The 15,982-nt window shown below is 44.6% G+C and overlaps 1 protein-coding gene across 1 annotated transcript in view; it reads right to left on the reverse strand.

Moving 5' to 3' along the window:
- Window positions 1-15,098, reverse strand: part of CA3 (carbonic anhydrase 3) — a 34,298-nt gene extending 19,200 nt beyond the window's left edge. Inside the window, exons 1-2 of the mRNA XM_084849211.1 lie at window positions 14,695-15,098; window positions 12,766-12,963 (exon numbers count right to left, since the gene is read on the reverse strand). Coding sequence (XP_084705337.1) covers window positions 12,766-12,963; window positions 14,695-14,731 — 235 coding nt within the window. The 5' untranslated portion in view covers window positions 14,732-15,098. The remainder of the gene's footprint in view (window positions 1-12,765; window positions 12,964-14,694) is intronic.
- Between the last annotated feature and the right edge of the window lie 884 nt (window positions 15,099-15,982).

The following is a 15,982-nucleotide window of genomic DNA, read 5'->3' on the forward strand; positions in this document are numbered from 1 at the left end:
GACCAGAGGCATATCTAGTCCACCATTCCATTCCCACAGCGGCCAACCAAATGCCTATTGGAAGTCAACAACCAAAACACAAGCACAAGAACCCTCTCCCATCACCATTCCCCAGCAACTGGCATTCAGAAGCATGTTGCATCCGCTCCTGGAGGCAGCATATAGCCATCATGACTAGCAGCCATTGATACCCTAAGAGTAGCACTGCAGAATGACAGTCAAGAAGAGACAGTCTTGTTTGTGAACAATAATAGCTTAGACTTGTCACTTGTGAATTAATTACATGTCACTTTGTGGGCATCAAGTGAAGCTGGGCCTTTGCCCAACATTCACCCTCTTCCTATCTATAAATAGAGTCTGCCTTCTAACATAATGAAGCACCAGATATAATGACAAGAACGGCATCTGCAAAACTTACATAGATCTTTCACATTGCAGTGAAGCAATTACAATACTTCAAATTAACACATATATAGTATATCTAAAGTTGCTAGATCAACTGGTCGGAACCTATTCCAATAGTTAATAAAAAGCATCCAACTTTTTTTGAAGTCTGGATGGAGTTTATTCTTCCCTCCCATAACAACATTAAACTTGTTATTTTATTTATTTTATTATGTTATTTGATTTATCACCATTGTAGTCCAAATCTTCTTTTTCCACTGTACCAGAGAAGGTATATATGTTGTTTGCCAAACTTTTGCTAGGAGGATCCTTGCAGCTATTAACATATAACTCACCATCACCATTAAATCTCTAGGGATCTGATCTTTAATATCACCCAGGAGTATAGTTGTTGGGGTTAAGTGAAGCTCATAGCCTGTAATTTCTCTGATGCCATTTATTATCTTCTTTCAATATTCCTTAACCAGATTACAATGCCACCATATATGGGCAAAAGTCCCCCTACCATTACACCTCCAGCACATGTCTGTTACTGCTGGAAACATCCTAGACATCCCAGCTGTTGTATATTATTGCATTAGACAATCATTAACAAGCACTCCTACTTATGTGGTTTATTAAAACTGAATGTAAAAAAGAAAAGGATGTCATATGCAATAGGTAGGGAAAACTAGAACGGACCTAAGAACAAGATTCCGTAACCAGAAATCTACGATTCTTACCAAAAAAACCCTGAAGCAGCCCCTTGCAAGACATTTCAACTCTCCTGCACATAGTCCCTCGGGTTTACAGTTGGTTCCAATAGAACAAATGAAAGACCCTGACAAGTCAACACGCTTGACAACAGGGAAAATTTCTGGATCTATAGACTCCAAATGGTCTATAGTCCAAATGGCCTTTATCTGGAGGTCAATTAGTAAGCACCAATTATACCAATCATACCTCTGTTTTTTCTAAGGAACTTTCATCTCCAGGCATTCCAAACCTCCATTCCTGTTGCCCATTTAACAGCACAACTACTGATAAGGGTGGAAGCTGAAGCGTTTAGCTTAAAATATTTTTAATACTCTGTTGTTAGTCTTTCTGTCTTTCTTATATGTTTTACCTTAAGACCGATGGCATCCACTGTGGACCCAGAGCCTCCTTGTTGCTTCACTGTTGCGCCGCTTTACACCAACCCCTCCCCTCTCCACCCCTCTATATTATATGCTTTGGACAATAATCCTTTCTGTATGTTCAAGCTCAATAACTTCCCAAAAGAAGTGTAAGACCTAGCCATGTCTATTCCCCTAGTTGCTTCTTCAATATAACTGCTAATGTGCAAGTACTGAAAAAGGGAAAGGTGCAAGTTCACATTTCTGTCTACCAGTTGGGTGTATGAAACAATAACTCCCTGGGAGATACCATCTTTAAATTTTGCTGAGCCCCTCACAAACCACACAGAGTAATCCCTCAGTTCTCTTGCTGTCTGGATCCCAAAACTATTAAGTATTGTAGCAGGGGGAATACCTGATGCAAAATATATCTCTTTCCCCCGCTCCCCAGATTTTGAGAATTGCATCTCTAATTAGATGTGTCTGTCTCCTCCCTTTCTCCTGTCATGTACACCATATCCAGTCTCCTAGGGGTGTATCTATCCCTCCTTGTTCCCCAATCCAGGATGAGGTACCTTGAAATAGTTTGGTCCACTGTGCCATAACCACTAATATAGCTGCTTGGTTATAGTATATAATATTAGGGACTGAAAGTCCTCCTCTTGCTCTCTCTTCTGTTGCAATATTTGTGATCTAACCTTTGCCTTTTTATAGTTCTATATATATATATACTGATTACACAGGGAACTGTTTTGAAGTTGTTGCTGTTCTTTTTTGAAGATTCTTACTACATCACAACAGTGCCAACTACTACTCCTTTCTCTAATCATTATAAACTACTCCTTTCTCTAATCAGATTCACTATGGCGATGTTCCCCTTTGCAAATTAATGTAAATCAATGAGGAAAAAAGCCGTTGATTCTCAAACACATCAGGAAGTGCAGTGAAGTATTCTGTGCTTCAAATACAAGTGAAGAAGAGGTGCAAGGCGTGGTGTGGTGTGGTGTGGCATGGGATGACCCAGTGCAGAGTGAAAGCTCCTCCTCAACAGGCCCGGCATCAAAAGTAGGCATGGCTGGGCACCTGCGGAGGACCCACACCCAGCAGGGGCCCACTGACAAGAGCTCCCTGGACTCGCTCCTCCTCTTCACCATTGCATCCTGCTTATTCACCTGCCTCTTGCTCTGGCCCAGACAACTGTCGTGGTGAGAAGGAGGAGCACTACATGCCACTGCCTACTTGCTCACTGGCTCTTTACAAACCATCTCAGAACCATGGCTTTAATCCATGGCCTTGCCAGGTTCAGATGTCACCACAAGCTACGCCTGGCGAGGGTGATTATGGACACTACGTGGTATGCAACCGGCATGCTCAGGGTGGGAAAATAAGCCATGGTGGCTTATTTTCTCTCCCTGATCATGTGAACCTGCCCAATATAACTCAACACAATGTGACAAGGGGACCTGGCTATTTGTTCAATCCGCTGCCCAGGTGCTAAACTGTTGATGGGCAACTTCAAGGTCCCTGCTGCTCTCCCTTTGTATGATTGTTTATCTTTAAAATGGACTTGGACTAGACAGTCTTTCAAAAAGAGGGCAGCCTCAAGTAGAGGACTGGCCTCTGACAGCCCTTCAAACAGAGGACTGTCCTCTATAAAGTAGGATATATGGCTACCCTACTACAACAGCTTCCAAGAGTTTAAGCTGTTTCACCAGAGATCATAGTAAAATCAAAGTAATTAGCATGCACACCATGAGCAACAATGCCTTTATTATACCACCTTCGGCTCTCTCAAAGAACTAGCCTCTTGGCTGGTTTGCATGATTATGGTGAAGGAAATAAGCCACAGTGGCTTATTTCCCCTGCCACATGTGCCAGTCGGATTTCCCTAATTCCCTTTGCTGGTCCAGCTTGCCATGTCATCCAAATCCCTGCAGCAGCAACCCTCAAATAACCCATCAACAGCTAATGGGTTATATGAGAGTTGCTGCCCCCTCAAACAAGCCATGCTGCCCAGGTTCAGATGACACAGCAAGCCACGCCAGCAAGGGTAATTAGGGAAATCCAGCCAGCACGCAACCACCGTGGCTTGTTAACCACACTGCAGTCAAGCAAACCGGGTCCATGGGCCAGTTCACACATCATGCTAAGCCACCCTGAGAATAAGCTGCTGAACAACCTACATTAATCCCAATAGACAACTGGGCACATGGCAGCTTGGGATGGTTTTTTTCCCCCTCAGTCCTCCGGCCAACTCCCTGCACATATCCCAGTGTCCTTTGCATGACAACCCCTCTTGCATCCTCATCCCTACGGCAGGAAACTTTTCCAGCTCCCTCCCCACTGCGACTGCTACCCTTTCCAGAGCACTTACTTTGTCTGCCACCTTTTTATTATTATTGTTTATTTATTTATTTGTTTATTTTATTATTTCATTTCTATACCGCCTAATAGCTGAAGCTCTCTGGGCGGTTCTCAAAAATTAAAACCAAAAAGCACACAGTAAAACAATATAAAATATAAAAGCATTAAAACCACGATAGAACAATAGAACCAGAATAAAATCTAGCAGCAATGCAGAGATTTAAAATACAGATTTAAAACAGCAGAACTAAAAGACTAGAAAGCTAAAATGCTAAAATGCCTGGGAAAATAAAAAGGTCTTCACCTGGCGCCGGAAGGAATACAATGTAGGTGCCAGGCGAACCTCACTAGGGAGCTCATTCCACAGCTGGGGTGCCACAACAGAAAAGGCCCTCCTCCTAGTAGCCACCCACCTCACTTCCTTTGGCAGGGGCTCATAGAAAAGGGCTTCTGAGGATGATCTTAAGGTCCAGGCAGGTGCATATGGGAGGAGGCAATCCTTCAGATAACCTGGCCCCAAGCTGTTAAGGGCTCTGAATGTTAATACCAGCACTTTGAATCGGGCCCAGAAATGGACTGGCAGCCAGTGCAGCTGGAAAAGTACCGGCGTAATATGAGCTCGCTGGCCAGTCCCTGTTAACAATCTTGCTGCCCTATTTTGGACCAGCTGAAGTTTCTGGACCGTTTTCAAAGGCAGCCCCACATATAACGCATTGCAGTAATCCAGACGAGAAGTTATCAGAGCATGGATAACTGAAGCTAGGCTATCTCTGTCCAGATAAGGGCGTAGTTGGTATACCAGCCTAAGCTGATAAAAAAGTGTTCTGTTATTATTTGCAAAATATTATTAATAATAATAATAACAACAACAACAACAATGAAGTACACAAATGGGATCATCTTATTATTGTTATTATTAATGTAAAGCCCGTATCGCCATGGGCGTTAGTAGGCTGAGAATGATTGAATGAAAATATGTTTGGCCATTTGCCTTAGGAGTGGAAAAACTTTCAGACGCATTTCCTTCTCTCTCTCCCTCTTCCTCTCTCAACTTTCCAATTATGTCCCACATCAGCTTCCCTTCAATGAGCACCCCAATAATACAACCTCCTCCCATTACACTAAAGCAAGCCTCCTTCCACCATAGCAAACAGGGTGTTCCAACACACCTCCTTTCTTCTCATTCACCCACACAATTAGAGTCCTTCCTTCCAATAAGAACCCTCTCCTACATGAAAGAACAGACAGACCCACCCCTCCTCTGTTGCAGGGAAAGGGTGTTCTAAGCCCTCATCCAAGAAGCCCCACCCCCACCTTCACTTGGGCCTGAAAAACAAATGCTGAGATGGGAAGGGGAGAGAAGAAAAAACACCACCCTTCTCTCACCTGCCCTGACCCCGAGCCATCCAATATGGCACCAGTCTTGCATCCTGCCCACTCCTGCTGCATCGCCCCGTTCACTACTCCCTCCCTCCCTTTCTCTCTCTCACACACACATGCAAATACACACACCCCACCAACATGCAGGGCATCATGAGAGGAGGAGGACCTCGCTCTCTGATTCATCCTGTTTGAAACAACACAATGTGGGGAGGGAGCATGGCCACTGCCTGTAGCAACTGCCCTGAGGCCTAGCAGCACCCTGTGAAGCCTGCCTGTGAAGGAGAACAAATAAAAACAAACCCAAACAGAAACAGAAAAAAGGAAAGCGGGAGGATGCATGTAACAGGGGTCGAAGCCACACGATGTTAGATCAGGCACTGCTTAGTGCATTCTTTTTTAAAAGATCATTTAGCATTTCTTTAAGTTTCAGGTTGAAAACACATTATATCAATATAATGATATAATTATAGAGCAAACAAACCGGTACTGAACCATAGAGCAATAGGAGACTGACACAGAGCAAATAGACATACTGTTTTGCTATTAAAGCTCACGCTTTGAACTTTTTTGAAGTTGCAGATTTTTCTGCATGTCTACACTACTCAAGCTTCAGTTTAAACAACAAAATCCATCTGGATATTATTATTATTATTATTATTATTATTATTTCCCCAGTCCTTCACAAGTGCACAAACACCCAGATTTGCCTGTCCGCTATGTGTAGGCTCACCTTGTCAATTTTCACGTATGTTTCAGTTGTCAAGGGAAATGCCAAGCGGAGTAGGTAATATAATAGGAAATCAACAAGAAGAGACTGCACGTAGGCTAATCTGCACACACTTGCCAACGGCCAGGTAAAAAAGAATACTAAGAGAAAGTCCAACCCCATTTGCACAATTCAGACGCACTGAGAGAAAGAAAAAAATGCAACTGAATTAATTGCTATGCAGAAAGTATGGGTGGGGGAGACAATAAGCCCCACTTGGCAATGTCATCCTCTTGCTATTACACTTCAAACTGGCTCTTGTCACTGTCCTCCCCGCTTTCAACACTTCCCCAAGTCCAGATGAAGTCGACAAATGGGAGTTATTGGTTCCCCACAATGGGGCGGGCAGGTGTAGCTACTGCTAGTGCAGAGGGGTGGTGCTCCATTTCACTGCCCTACCATGAAATTTGCACAAATGTCCCCAACAGTTTTTTTTTTTTATTACATGGGACAGAGAGAATGAGGCACAAGCAGTACTTACACCCACCCGCTCCAATGGGGCCTTATTAGCTCCATCCTGCACAACCAGGCTTTAAAAAAAGGTTAAAAAAAACCACAAACACCTGTCAGGGAGATTTGTGCAAATTTGCTGAAACGCAGTAACCCCAGCAGTAATAGTGTAGTGGTGAGAGTGACAGACTGGGAGCCGGGAGATCCGGGTTCTAGTCCCCACTTGGCCATGGAAGCTCACTGGGTGACTTTGGGCCAGTCACAGACTCTCAGCCCAACCTACCTCACAGGGTTGTTGTTGTGAGGATACAATGGAGAGGAGGAGGATAACGTAAGCCGCCTTGGGTTCCTTGCAAGAGGAAAAAAGGTGGGATATAAATGCAATAATAAATAAATAAATAAATAAATAAATGGAACCATGATGTCGCAGGGGCTGGGGAGCCAATAACTCCCTTTTGTCAACTTCATGCAAACCAGTTTTTGTATGTGTGGAAGAATCTGTTGATGTTGAAATAATACTGGAGACAGATGGTAGCTCTTCCAGAATGAATACTCCTCCAGTGTGAATGTAAAAAACCAGAAAACCAGGCTCTGCAATTGGAGGCTTGCAATATCCAGTAAAATCAATGAAAGAGCCTCCTCTCCAGAAAGTGCCTGCTTGGCTATGCTACCCAGGAAGCTGCAACTATAAGGACAATTGATTCTTGCTTAGGACTGATGCCATTGAGAGTCAGGTAAAAACAAAATTTATCCAGCAAGGAATGTTTGCCCTGTTTATATATAGTCATGGGGAGACTGAGTCCTATTGACGTGATGCCTCACCTATTGCCAGATTTACAGTAACAGGTGACAATCCACTAGCGAAAATAATGAGGGTCGCTCTTCCCCAGGATATAAACAACGGCTTTGCAGTGTTGTTTTAGGATAAAAACAAAGTAACAGTATAGCACAGTTGGCTGTGTCAATAACAATGCATTAACGGGTCCAGAATTAAATAAACATTTGCTTGGCAGACAGTTTTGGCACGTTCTTTGTCATTATGGTCAATCAAGCCAGCTATGTGCATGTGTCAATATGTAATTATATTGACTTCCATTTCAAGGAAAAGGAAATTTTCCATCGAAAGCAATGCTCCTTTTCATCGGTGAAAACAAGTGACACTAGAAGTAAGGATTTACTAGTATGAGAGTCTGACATGCAGACCTAACAGCGTCAACAAAGAGAGCTGGAGGTGCTGGGAAACGTTTTGGTCAGGCGCTCTGCAAGTAGACCTCGTTCCTGACCTATAATGCCGCCGTCCCACTATTCTAACCCTAAGCCTCGTGAGATATTGAACTTGTCTTTATTTGCAGCCTAAAAAGGGAAAGGAACCCATGTCTCCTGGGACAGAAAGCTGATAACCCAAAGTACTGTGGCAATCCCGGAAGGCCCTTGTTTGAACAACATTCAAGTTCTTTGACCTCCAGCAAGAGCATGGAATTTCAAAGTTAATGCTACCACAGATTAAATCCTTTTGTGTCAGAGCACTGCTGGTCTCATGTCAGTGATTGATATCCTATGCGCTGGAATACCCAAGGATAAAAGATGTATTAAGCACAAGGCGATAGGCTTAGCGTTGACTTTCTTTCGTTGGCACGGGGCTTCCTGCTTGCGCAATGGGCTGTCTCCCTTCCTTTCAGCTGTGTAATTCTTCTCATTCTGGTTGGTATTTCACATGCACCCATATAAAAATAAATCGCCACCCACAAAATGCAGTTATGTAAAGATCTCGGAGACAGACCAATCTGAAGACTGGATCAATTCGATCATGGCCATATGACAAATGAGAACAGCAAGACAAAAGGCGCAAGACCTGGCTGCACAATGAAATCAATCACAGAGTTCCCACTAGGGTGAGCGTTGTATCCTAACAGCCAGGCTCCTAGGATTTGCTGCTCCAGCATCTGTGGCAAGGGTAGGGCATAACAACTGCTGCAGTCAGACCACGTCACAAAATATGACCGTTATATCAGTGCTGAAGCAACATCACGAAAACATTGCAGGCAGATATGATCTTACAAGTTTTTAAGATCAGCATGTGAGGTTTTAATCCTTAAACATCTGAAGTAGGTTCAAGAAGGCCCACTGAAAGCTATTACCCAAAGCATCCTTTGACTAAAACCAACCAACCACTTGATTTACTTTAGGCTGTGGCTCTAAAGGCCAAAACTAGATACCTATCAGTCTTCCCCCCACCTTTTTTTTTAAATGGAAAGCCTCGCAAGAATTTGTCTGCTCAAAATTCCACCCTCATTGCTACTTCCCATTTATAGGGAGGAAAGATACTGGGCCTCTCCCCATATCTTTTCCCCCACATGGAGAAAATCAGCTAGAAGGAAAATTCCAATTACATTCAATATTTATTTTCAGAATTATAGTCCCAGACCATGTTAGTATACCAGAACTGATGGGCAAGATATCATCTGAATTGGTTTGTGAACTGCACACTTAGAGCAGAAAGCATAATGATGAGCAATGCATTGCCCCATCACTGTCTTTCCCTATGCAACTTGCAAGTGCAGGCAACTAATTCAGACTGGGTCCATATGGGGATGGTGGGAGGGGCAAAAGGCCAAAGCACCCCAACCCACCATGTTAGGGACCCAATCTAGATTGGACCACCCACCCACCATGCTGGCAATTTCTGAGATAAAAAATCCTACACTCAAGAGCAAACCACGTAATTATTATAGTTTGGGCCACAGCTATAAAGATTACAGTTATTTATTTCTTGCTGTATTTGTTGGAAAATTAGAAAAACCTAACTGCATTTGGGTTCATTTCTCATCCAAACTGTTATAACATTCCTGGGAGGAAAACACCACCATTTCTGTTACTGCTCCTGCTCCTGCTGTTGTTGTTATTAACCATTCATTTGCATGGTGTTATACAGGATACAAAGTTCAGGTCCCTGGCTCAGGGGCTTACATAAGAAGAGCCATGCTGGATCAGACTAAGGGTCCATCTAGTCCAGGATTCCACTCACACAGTGGCCAACCAGGTACTGGAGGTAGCACATAGCCATCAGGACTAGTAGCCATTGATAGCCTTTTCCTCCAGGAATTTGTCCAACCCCCTTTTAAAGCCATCCAAACTGGTGGCCATCACTACATCCTGTGGTAGCAAATTCCATAGTTTATGTGCTGTGTGAAGAAGTCCTTCCTTTTATCTATCCTGAATCTCCCACCAATCAGCTTCATAGGATGACCCCATTGGGTTCTAGTATTTTGAGAATAGGGAGAAAAATGTCTCCCTATCCATATTCTCCATACCATGCATAATTTTGTAGACCTCTATCACGTCTCCCCTTACCCACCTTTTTTCCAAGCTGAACAATCCTAGCTTTTGTAACCTTCCCTCATAAGGGAGATGCTCCAGCCCCTTGATCATTTTAGTTGCCTCTTTCTGCACTTTTTCCAGCTCTACAATATCCCTTTTTAGGCGTGGTGACCAGAACTGGACACAGTATTCCAAGTGTGCTTACAATCTTTAATGCAATGCAATACAATACAATAATAAAATCTATAATTCTTTTTCAACAAGCCTTTGATTCTGTTGCTTTTGATTTTATAAATTGTTAGTCCTAGCTCTCTGGGCCCCTTCTTCTTAATGCAATAGTCTTGGATTGTGTTGGTTTTCATGTAGTTGTTTTAACGATGGGATTATTGTTAATTTTATTTTTGTGTATTTGTTTCTACACTTCACTAGCTGCTTTGCACATCTCCTTTGGAGTGGAAATGCAGGACAGAAATTTCTGTATGAATAACTAATAAATTATTCAATACTGGTGGGACAACAGAGGAAGGAGGAGGAAAACATGATCATTGTCGACATCTTAAAATCATAATTGATATTTCACTGGTTATGTCGTTAATATTTATCACAGGGGTGTGGAACTGTTTTCTTATAAGGCAGGGGTGCATAACTTTGGTATGTCCGGGGTTAATTTTTGGGCCCCTGAAGGCTGCATACACCCCTTTGAGTACCGGAAATGGGGAAGATTAAAAAAATAAAAACATCATAGTACCTAGAGCTGCTACAGAGAGCCAAAGGGATTTTGCAAGCTATCTTTCACTTTTTGGGGACTCTGTAGCAACTGCGGATGCTATTTTGTTTGAAAGTTTTTATTTTTTTAGATTTGGGGGGAGTCCCAAAAATGTTGTGGGCAGCAGAGACTGCACTAGGGGCTGCAGGAGCTACATGTCCCCCCCCACCACCACTGTAAAGGCTGCACCTGATGGTGAGTGGAACCAGAGGTGGCAGCGTTTGCGGTGCTGCAGGACTGCATAGTTCTTTCTACCTCTGCGCCATCCCACTGCTTCTCTGCATTCATCACACTCATGAAATAGAAAAGAGGGGCAATCTGGAGAATGGGCCCCCAGTGTCCAGAGAGCCAGATGATGCTGAGGGGTGCATGAAATTAGGCCAATGGCTAGATGTGGCCAAAAGGCCACCCGAGATTTATCCTATCCTATCCAATATAATTTATCCTCCACAATGGTAAATTACATGTTGAAGTCAATGGAAGTTAGTGTGAGCAAAACTGGATTAAAACCTTAATCATAATTTTAAAATGTGCATCGTCATCATTGTTATTATCATCATCCATCCATCACATGCTAATACTGATCTAGCCAAAGACAGAATCTTAGACTAACAATAAGATTGTGCTCTTACACACTGAAAATATAACTGAATTTATAGCACCTAGAAAATCATTTTCTCTAAATATCCAGGCTTTACTACAGGAGTTAATTCAAATGGTAATTTGATCGACACCAAAATAAATTCACATTGCTGAAATTCTTTTCGGTGATTTGCAGAAAAAATACAGCATGCGTATCAAAACATTTGCATTTTCCCACTAACAATCATGTTATTTCTTTCAAAGTAATGTTATCCCTATGCTATATTATTAAAATGTAGCCATATCCAAGGCCTTTGGCCTTATGTATCATTTTTAAGCAGATAAGAGACACACACAATTGCATGCCGCTGCTGCTGCAGCACTGAAACAATATAGGTCGTGATTAAAACAATATACACTGAAATAATATGCACAATATACACTGAAACAATATAGGTTGTGATTTCTCCTAAGTGAATGGGCCCCTGTCTTACACATACTGCACCAAAAATGGCTGACTGCTACAACAAACTTGTACTGAAGTACAGTGAACAAACAATAGCCCTTGGCTTGGACAATGATGCCACAGGTATAAACGGTATTTGTGAACATCCAGTTTGAGCTAAGCAATTCTTCCTCAGATAATGTTTGTGTGTGTGTGTCCCTAAACAGCTCTCTTCCTCTAAGAAAAAAGAGAGAAGGGGAACCGGTAGAAAGGTACAGGAAAATAACAAGACATTTGATTGGTGCCAAAATGACAGGGCTATCCCTGTCATTTTGGCACCAATCAAATGTCTTGTTATTTTCCTGTACCTTTCAATCGGTTTTAGCTTCAAGCTATTTGTGCTGTCTTCAACTCATTTATGTTGTATTTGTAATTGTATTGTAGTTGTTTTTAATTATCATTGAATTTTAAATTGTGTAATTTCTTATTGTGAGCCACACTGAGAACTTGGTTATGAGTTGGCCTATGAATACTGTAATTAAATAAAATAAACAAACAAACAAACAAACAAATAAATAAATAAATACTAGAGTCAGGCCCCAGCATGCAGTAAAGCAACCTTCCCCAATGTGGTGCCCTCAAGATGTTTTGGACTACAACTCCCACCATTCATTTCCATTGGCCATGATGGCTGGGGCTGATGGGAGTTGGAGTCCACCACCTCTGGAAGGCAACAGGCTGGGGGAGGTTGCAATAAAGGAAGAACTGAGTAGGAGAGGGTCTCTGCCATCCCCCTATCCCTGCAGGAAAACATCGCAAACCTGGCTCCTGATATCATAGAATCATAGAATAGTAGGGTTGGAAGGGGCCTACAAGGCCATCGAGTCCAACCCCCTGCTCAATGCAGGAATCCAAGTCAGAGCATCCCTGACAGATGGCTGTCCAGCCTCGTCTTGAAGGCCTCCAGTGTGGGAGAGAAAATCGATGGTGGCAGAGAAAAGCATGCAAATATTCATCTTAAACAGGGAGGTTAGGTTTAGTAGTGTTGGCTGAGGACAAATCCCACCTCCCCCAATAGTTGCTTTGGAGGGGGAGTGAAGCTATCCTTTCTCCACTTGGCAGTTCATCTCACCCCACAAATTTTGTATGGGCCAAACTACAAACATTTACAAAACATCAAACTCAAATTTACCAGAGCGATCAAATGTATCATCAAATGCAATCCGGCAAGTTTTCCCAGTATTCTTCAAGTTCTTAGCCGCACCGGGATCATAACCAGTAAACCAAGGCAGTAGAACAGGGTCTTTGTAGACATCCTTGGTAAGGACTGCAACAGGTGATTGATTATTCCCTTTGGCGAATGGGTATGATTCATGCCAGCAATCAGGCCCTGGGGGGGGGGGGGAATCAAGGACAAGGCTGTGTCACATTCTGAAGAGAGTCACAAGGTTTACAGGGCTTGCACGATACCTGCTTTCAGGTTTGTTTAAGCTTGGACTGTCAGACAGTACAAACTTGGCAGTTAAGAGTTGTGCTCACAAATTAGTATCTTGTTCAGCTGCACAGCATTACTATTCCTTATTAGGAATGAAGAGGACTTTAAAAGTCAAAGGCTGCAATCCAATACAACTGTATGGTGTTACACTTACCTAGCAGTAAGTCCTATTGAGCTCAGTAGGATATATTTTTGAATAAATATGCACAGTTATTGTGCAAGCAGAAAATGAGAATGGATGTTTTTCCCCATTGTCATAATGGACTTGGGTAAAGGTTACGCATGAGGTTATTCTGCATAAACTTTCAATCACTAGAAAAGGATGTAGGGCTCATATACACAAGCCATCAAGCATTTCCACAACTTCATTTGTTTAAAGGAAACTTGTGAAGACTTATGGAAGTCCTATGGTTTAAGGAGAATGGAAGTGGAAAAGTTAGCTTAATAAAAGATATTCTGTACATGTTTATCCCACCATGTCCCAGGAAAGTCCTTACAGTGCAATCCTATGCATGTCTACTAAGGAGGAGATCCCATTAAGTTCAGTGTAGTTTAGGGCACAATCCTATGCACATTTGGACAGAAAAACATCCTACAACTCCCAGCATTCCCCAGCCAGCCTCTGTACCACCTCTGTATCCTACCCTGATGGCTGTGGAAGGAAGGTGGGATAAAAATGTCAACAGATGTTTTAAAAGAGAAAGCTGTTGATGTGCTATCACCACAAAATTACAAAATTAGCCAGAAAAGTATAGATGCAACCGACGAAAGATCTGTAGTAACGCACATACTTGGCACACAGCAGGTCCCGGCTCTAGTCCTTGGTGTCTCCAGTTAAAAGGAAGGCTCAGGTAGCACAGGGTGACAACCTGGTCCCTGCCAGATGTTTTGGACCACCTAAATCATTTGGTAGCCGATGTTGTGGAAAGCCTCTGCCTGAGACGCAGAACAGCCAAGGCCAGCTGGAGACTCCCCCAACCCAGCTGGGGCGTGCAACTCCCATCATCCTCAGCGGCAATAGCTGTGGCCAGTGGGACTTGTAGTCCAACAAATTTGGAGGGCGCCAGGTTGGGCAAGGCTCTGGCAGGAAACGGCCTGTGCTGGCTTAATTCCGCTTCCCGCGTATTGTCTGAGTGAAAACGTGTTAGCCTTTAAGGGGGCCGTTGTAACGGCTAAATCAGCCTTCCCCGGCCTGGTGCAAACCCAGGTGCAAAACCTGGCAAGGAGCTAAACATCCGGAGGGCGCCAGATTGGGGGAGGCGGGTCCGGAAGACGGGCCTGCCCAGCTCTGCCCCGGGCCCCCAAAGGGAACGCAAAGGCAGGCCGCGGAGCAGGGCGGGCTGCCCGGGGAGCGACGTGGGCCGGCCCCGGCCCCGGCGCGTCTCCTGCAGCTGACGAGAGATGCTCCTGTCCCTGCCCCCAGAGGGCGCGAGGCGCGCTCTGGCCCGGGAGGGCTTCCGCTTCTGCCAGGACCGGGGCCTTCCGCCGGGCTCTCGGCTGTCTTGGCGCCGCTTCGGGGGCGAGGGGCTCTGGCGGGCACCACGGCCCGGCCTCAGGCCGCTGATCCCCGCGCAGCGCGCAGGGGCGGGAAACGCGACGCCGCCGGGCGCCCCGCAGAGGACTCACCGTTGTCCTTGGAGTAGCCCCACTGGGCCTGGCTCATGGTCTCCGCTGGGGTGGGCGGGCGCGGGCGGCGCTCGGGCTCTCCTGCCAGGCTCGGCACCGGGCTGGCCGCGCTCCTGCCATGCCAGGGCCATTTATAGGGCTCGGCGGACCCCCGCCCGGGGCGGCGGCGGGGGGAGAGCCTGGCGGCGGGAGGCGGCGGGGCGAGGACCTCCGCAGGCGGGGGAGGGGGCGCGCGCACGGCAGCGGGGGAGCGAGGCGGGCTTGGGCCTCCGCGGGGCTTGGGCGCCGCTCCCCCCTCCGCCGCTCCTCCGCGGGGCGGCAGCCCCGCCGCAGCTCGCGCGCGCACGGGCCGCTCTCTCGCGGATCCCCGGAGCAAACGCGCGGATCCCCGCCGGCATCGTTCTGCGTGTGCCTGGCAAACGTTTGCCAAGTTCTCGGTAGCGAGAGGACCGGCTGCCTTTCAGTCCCGTTTTCTCTCGTCGTTACCTGCCTCGATTCAGAAATAGTTGGGATTATTTGGACACTGGAAGGGAACGGAATGGTTTTCTTCCTTTCCCATTTTCAACTAAGGCACTTCGATGCCTTTGTGTTGTCACTTGTGCGCGTTTTAGATATGGGCTATCCAGCCAGACTGAAGCTGTTTGAAATCGAGCTTGCGTTCAAATCGAAGCAGGTTTTACGTTATAATTACAAATGTGGGGTGTGCAAAGGAAAGAAAGAAAGAAAGAGAAGGGGGATTAAGACCGAGACCTGTGAAAACAGCTGGCGCTGATACTGTCGCTTGAACTCTGTGGTTTCCTCGCTTTAGTCCAACTTTAGAATCTGAAATTATACCACCATGAAACTCTGTGTAGCAAACATTTGCTTTGCGAATGCCCTGGGACCGCTAAAGTGTGAAACAGAGTGGATTGTATAAGGCAAAAGATTGAACATTTTTTATTGCAAGCGTATTGTACTGCATTGTGTGATCAACATAACTGTCAATATACAGAGATCTAATGTTATTCAACTTGGCAAGTTAAAGGAACCAATCAAGGATCTCACAGTTGATTTACTGGATTAATATGAGATGATGACAATTTTCATCACCTTTACAATTAATCCAATTTATTTATTATATTTATCACCCACTAGCCAGAGCTCTCTGGGCCATTCACAAAATAAAGCTTAAAACCACACAATATGAAAACATAATAAAGCATAATGTAAAAACCTTTAAAAGTTTAAAACCACAGAATAAAACCAAAGTAGAAACCAGCAGCAGTGCAAGAACTAAAAACCATTAACA

This window comes from Heloderma suspectum, chromosome 4 (assembly GCF_057233095.1).
Source record: "Heloderma suspectum isolate Gila_16-S chromosome 4, 16-S_ref, whole genome shotgun sequence".
Classification (NCBI taxonomy): Eukaryota; Metazoa; Chordata; class Lepidosauria; order Squamata; family Helodermatidae; genus Heloderma; species Heloderma suspectum.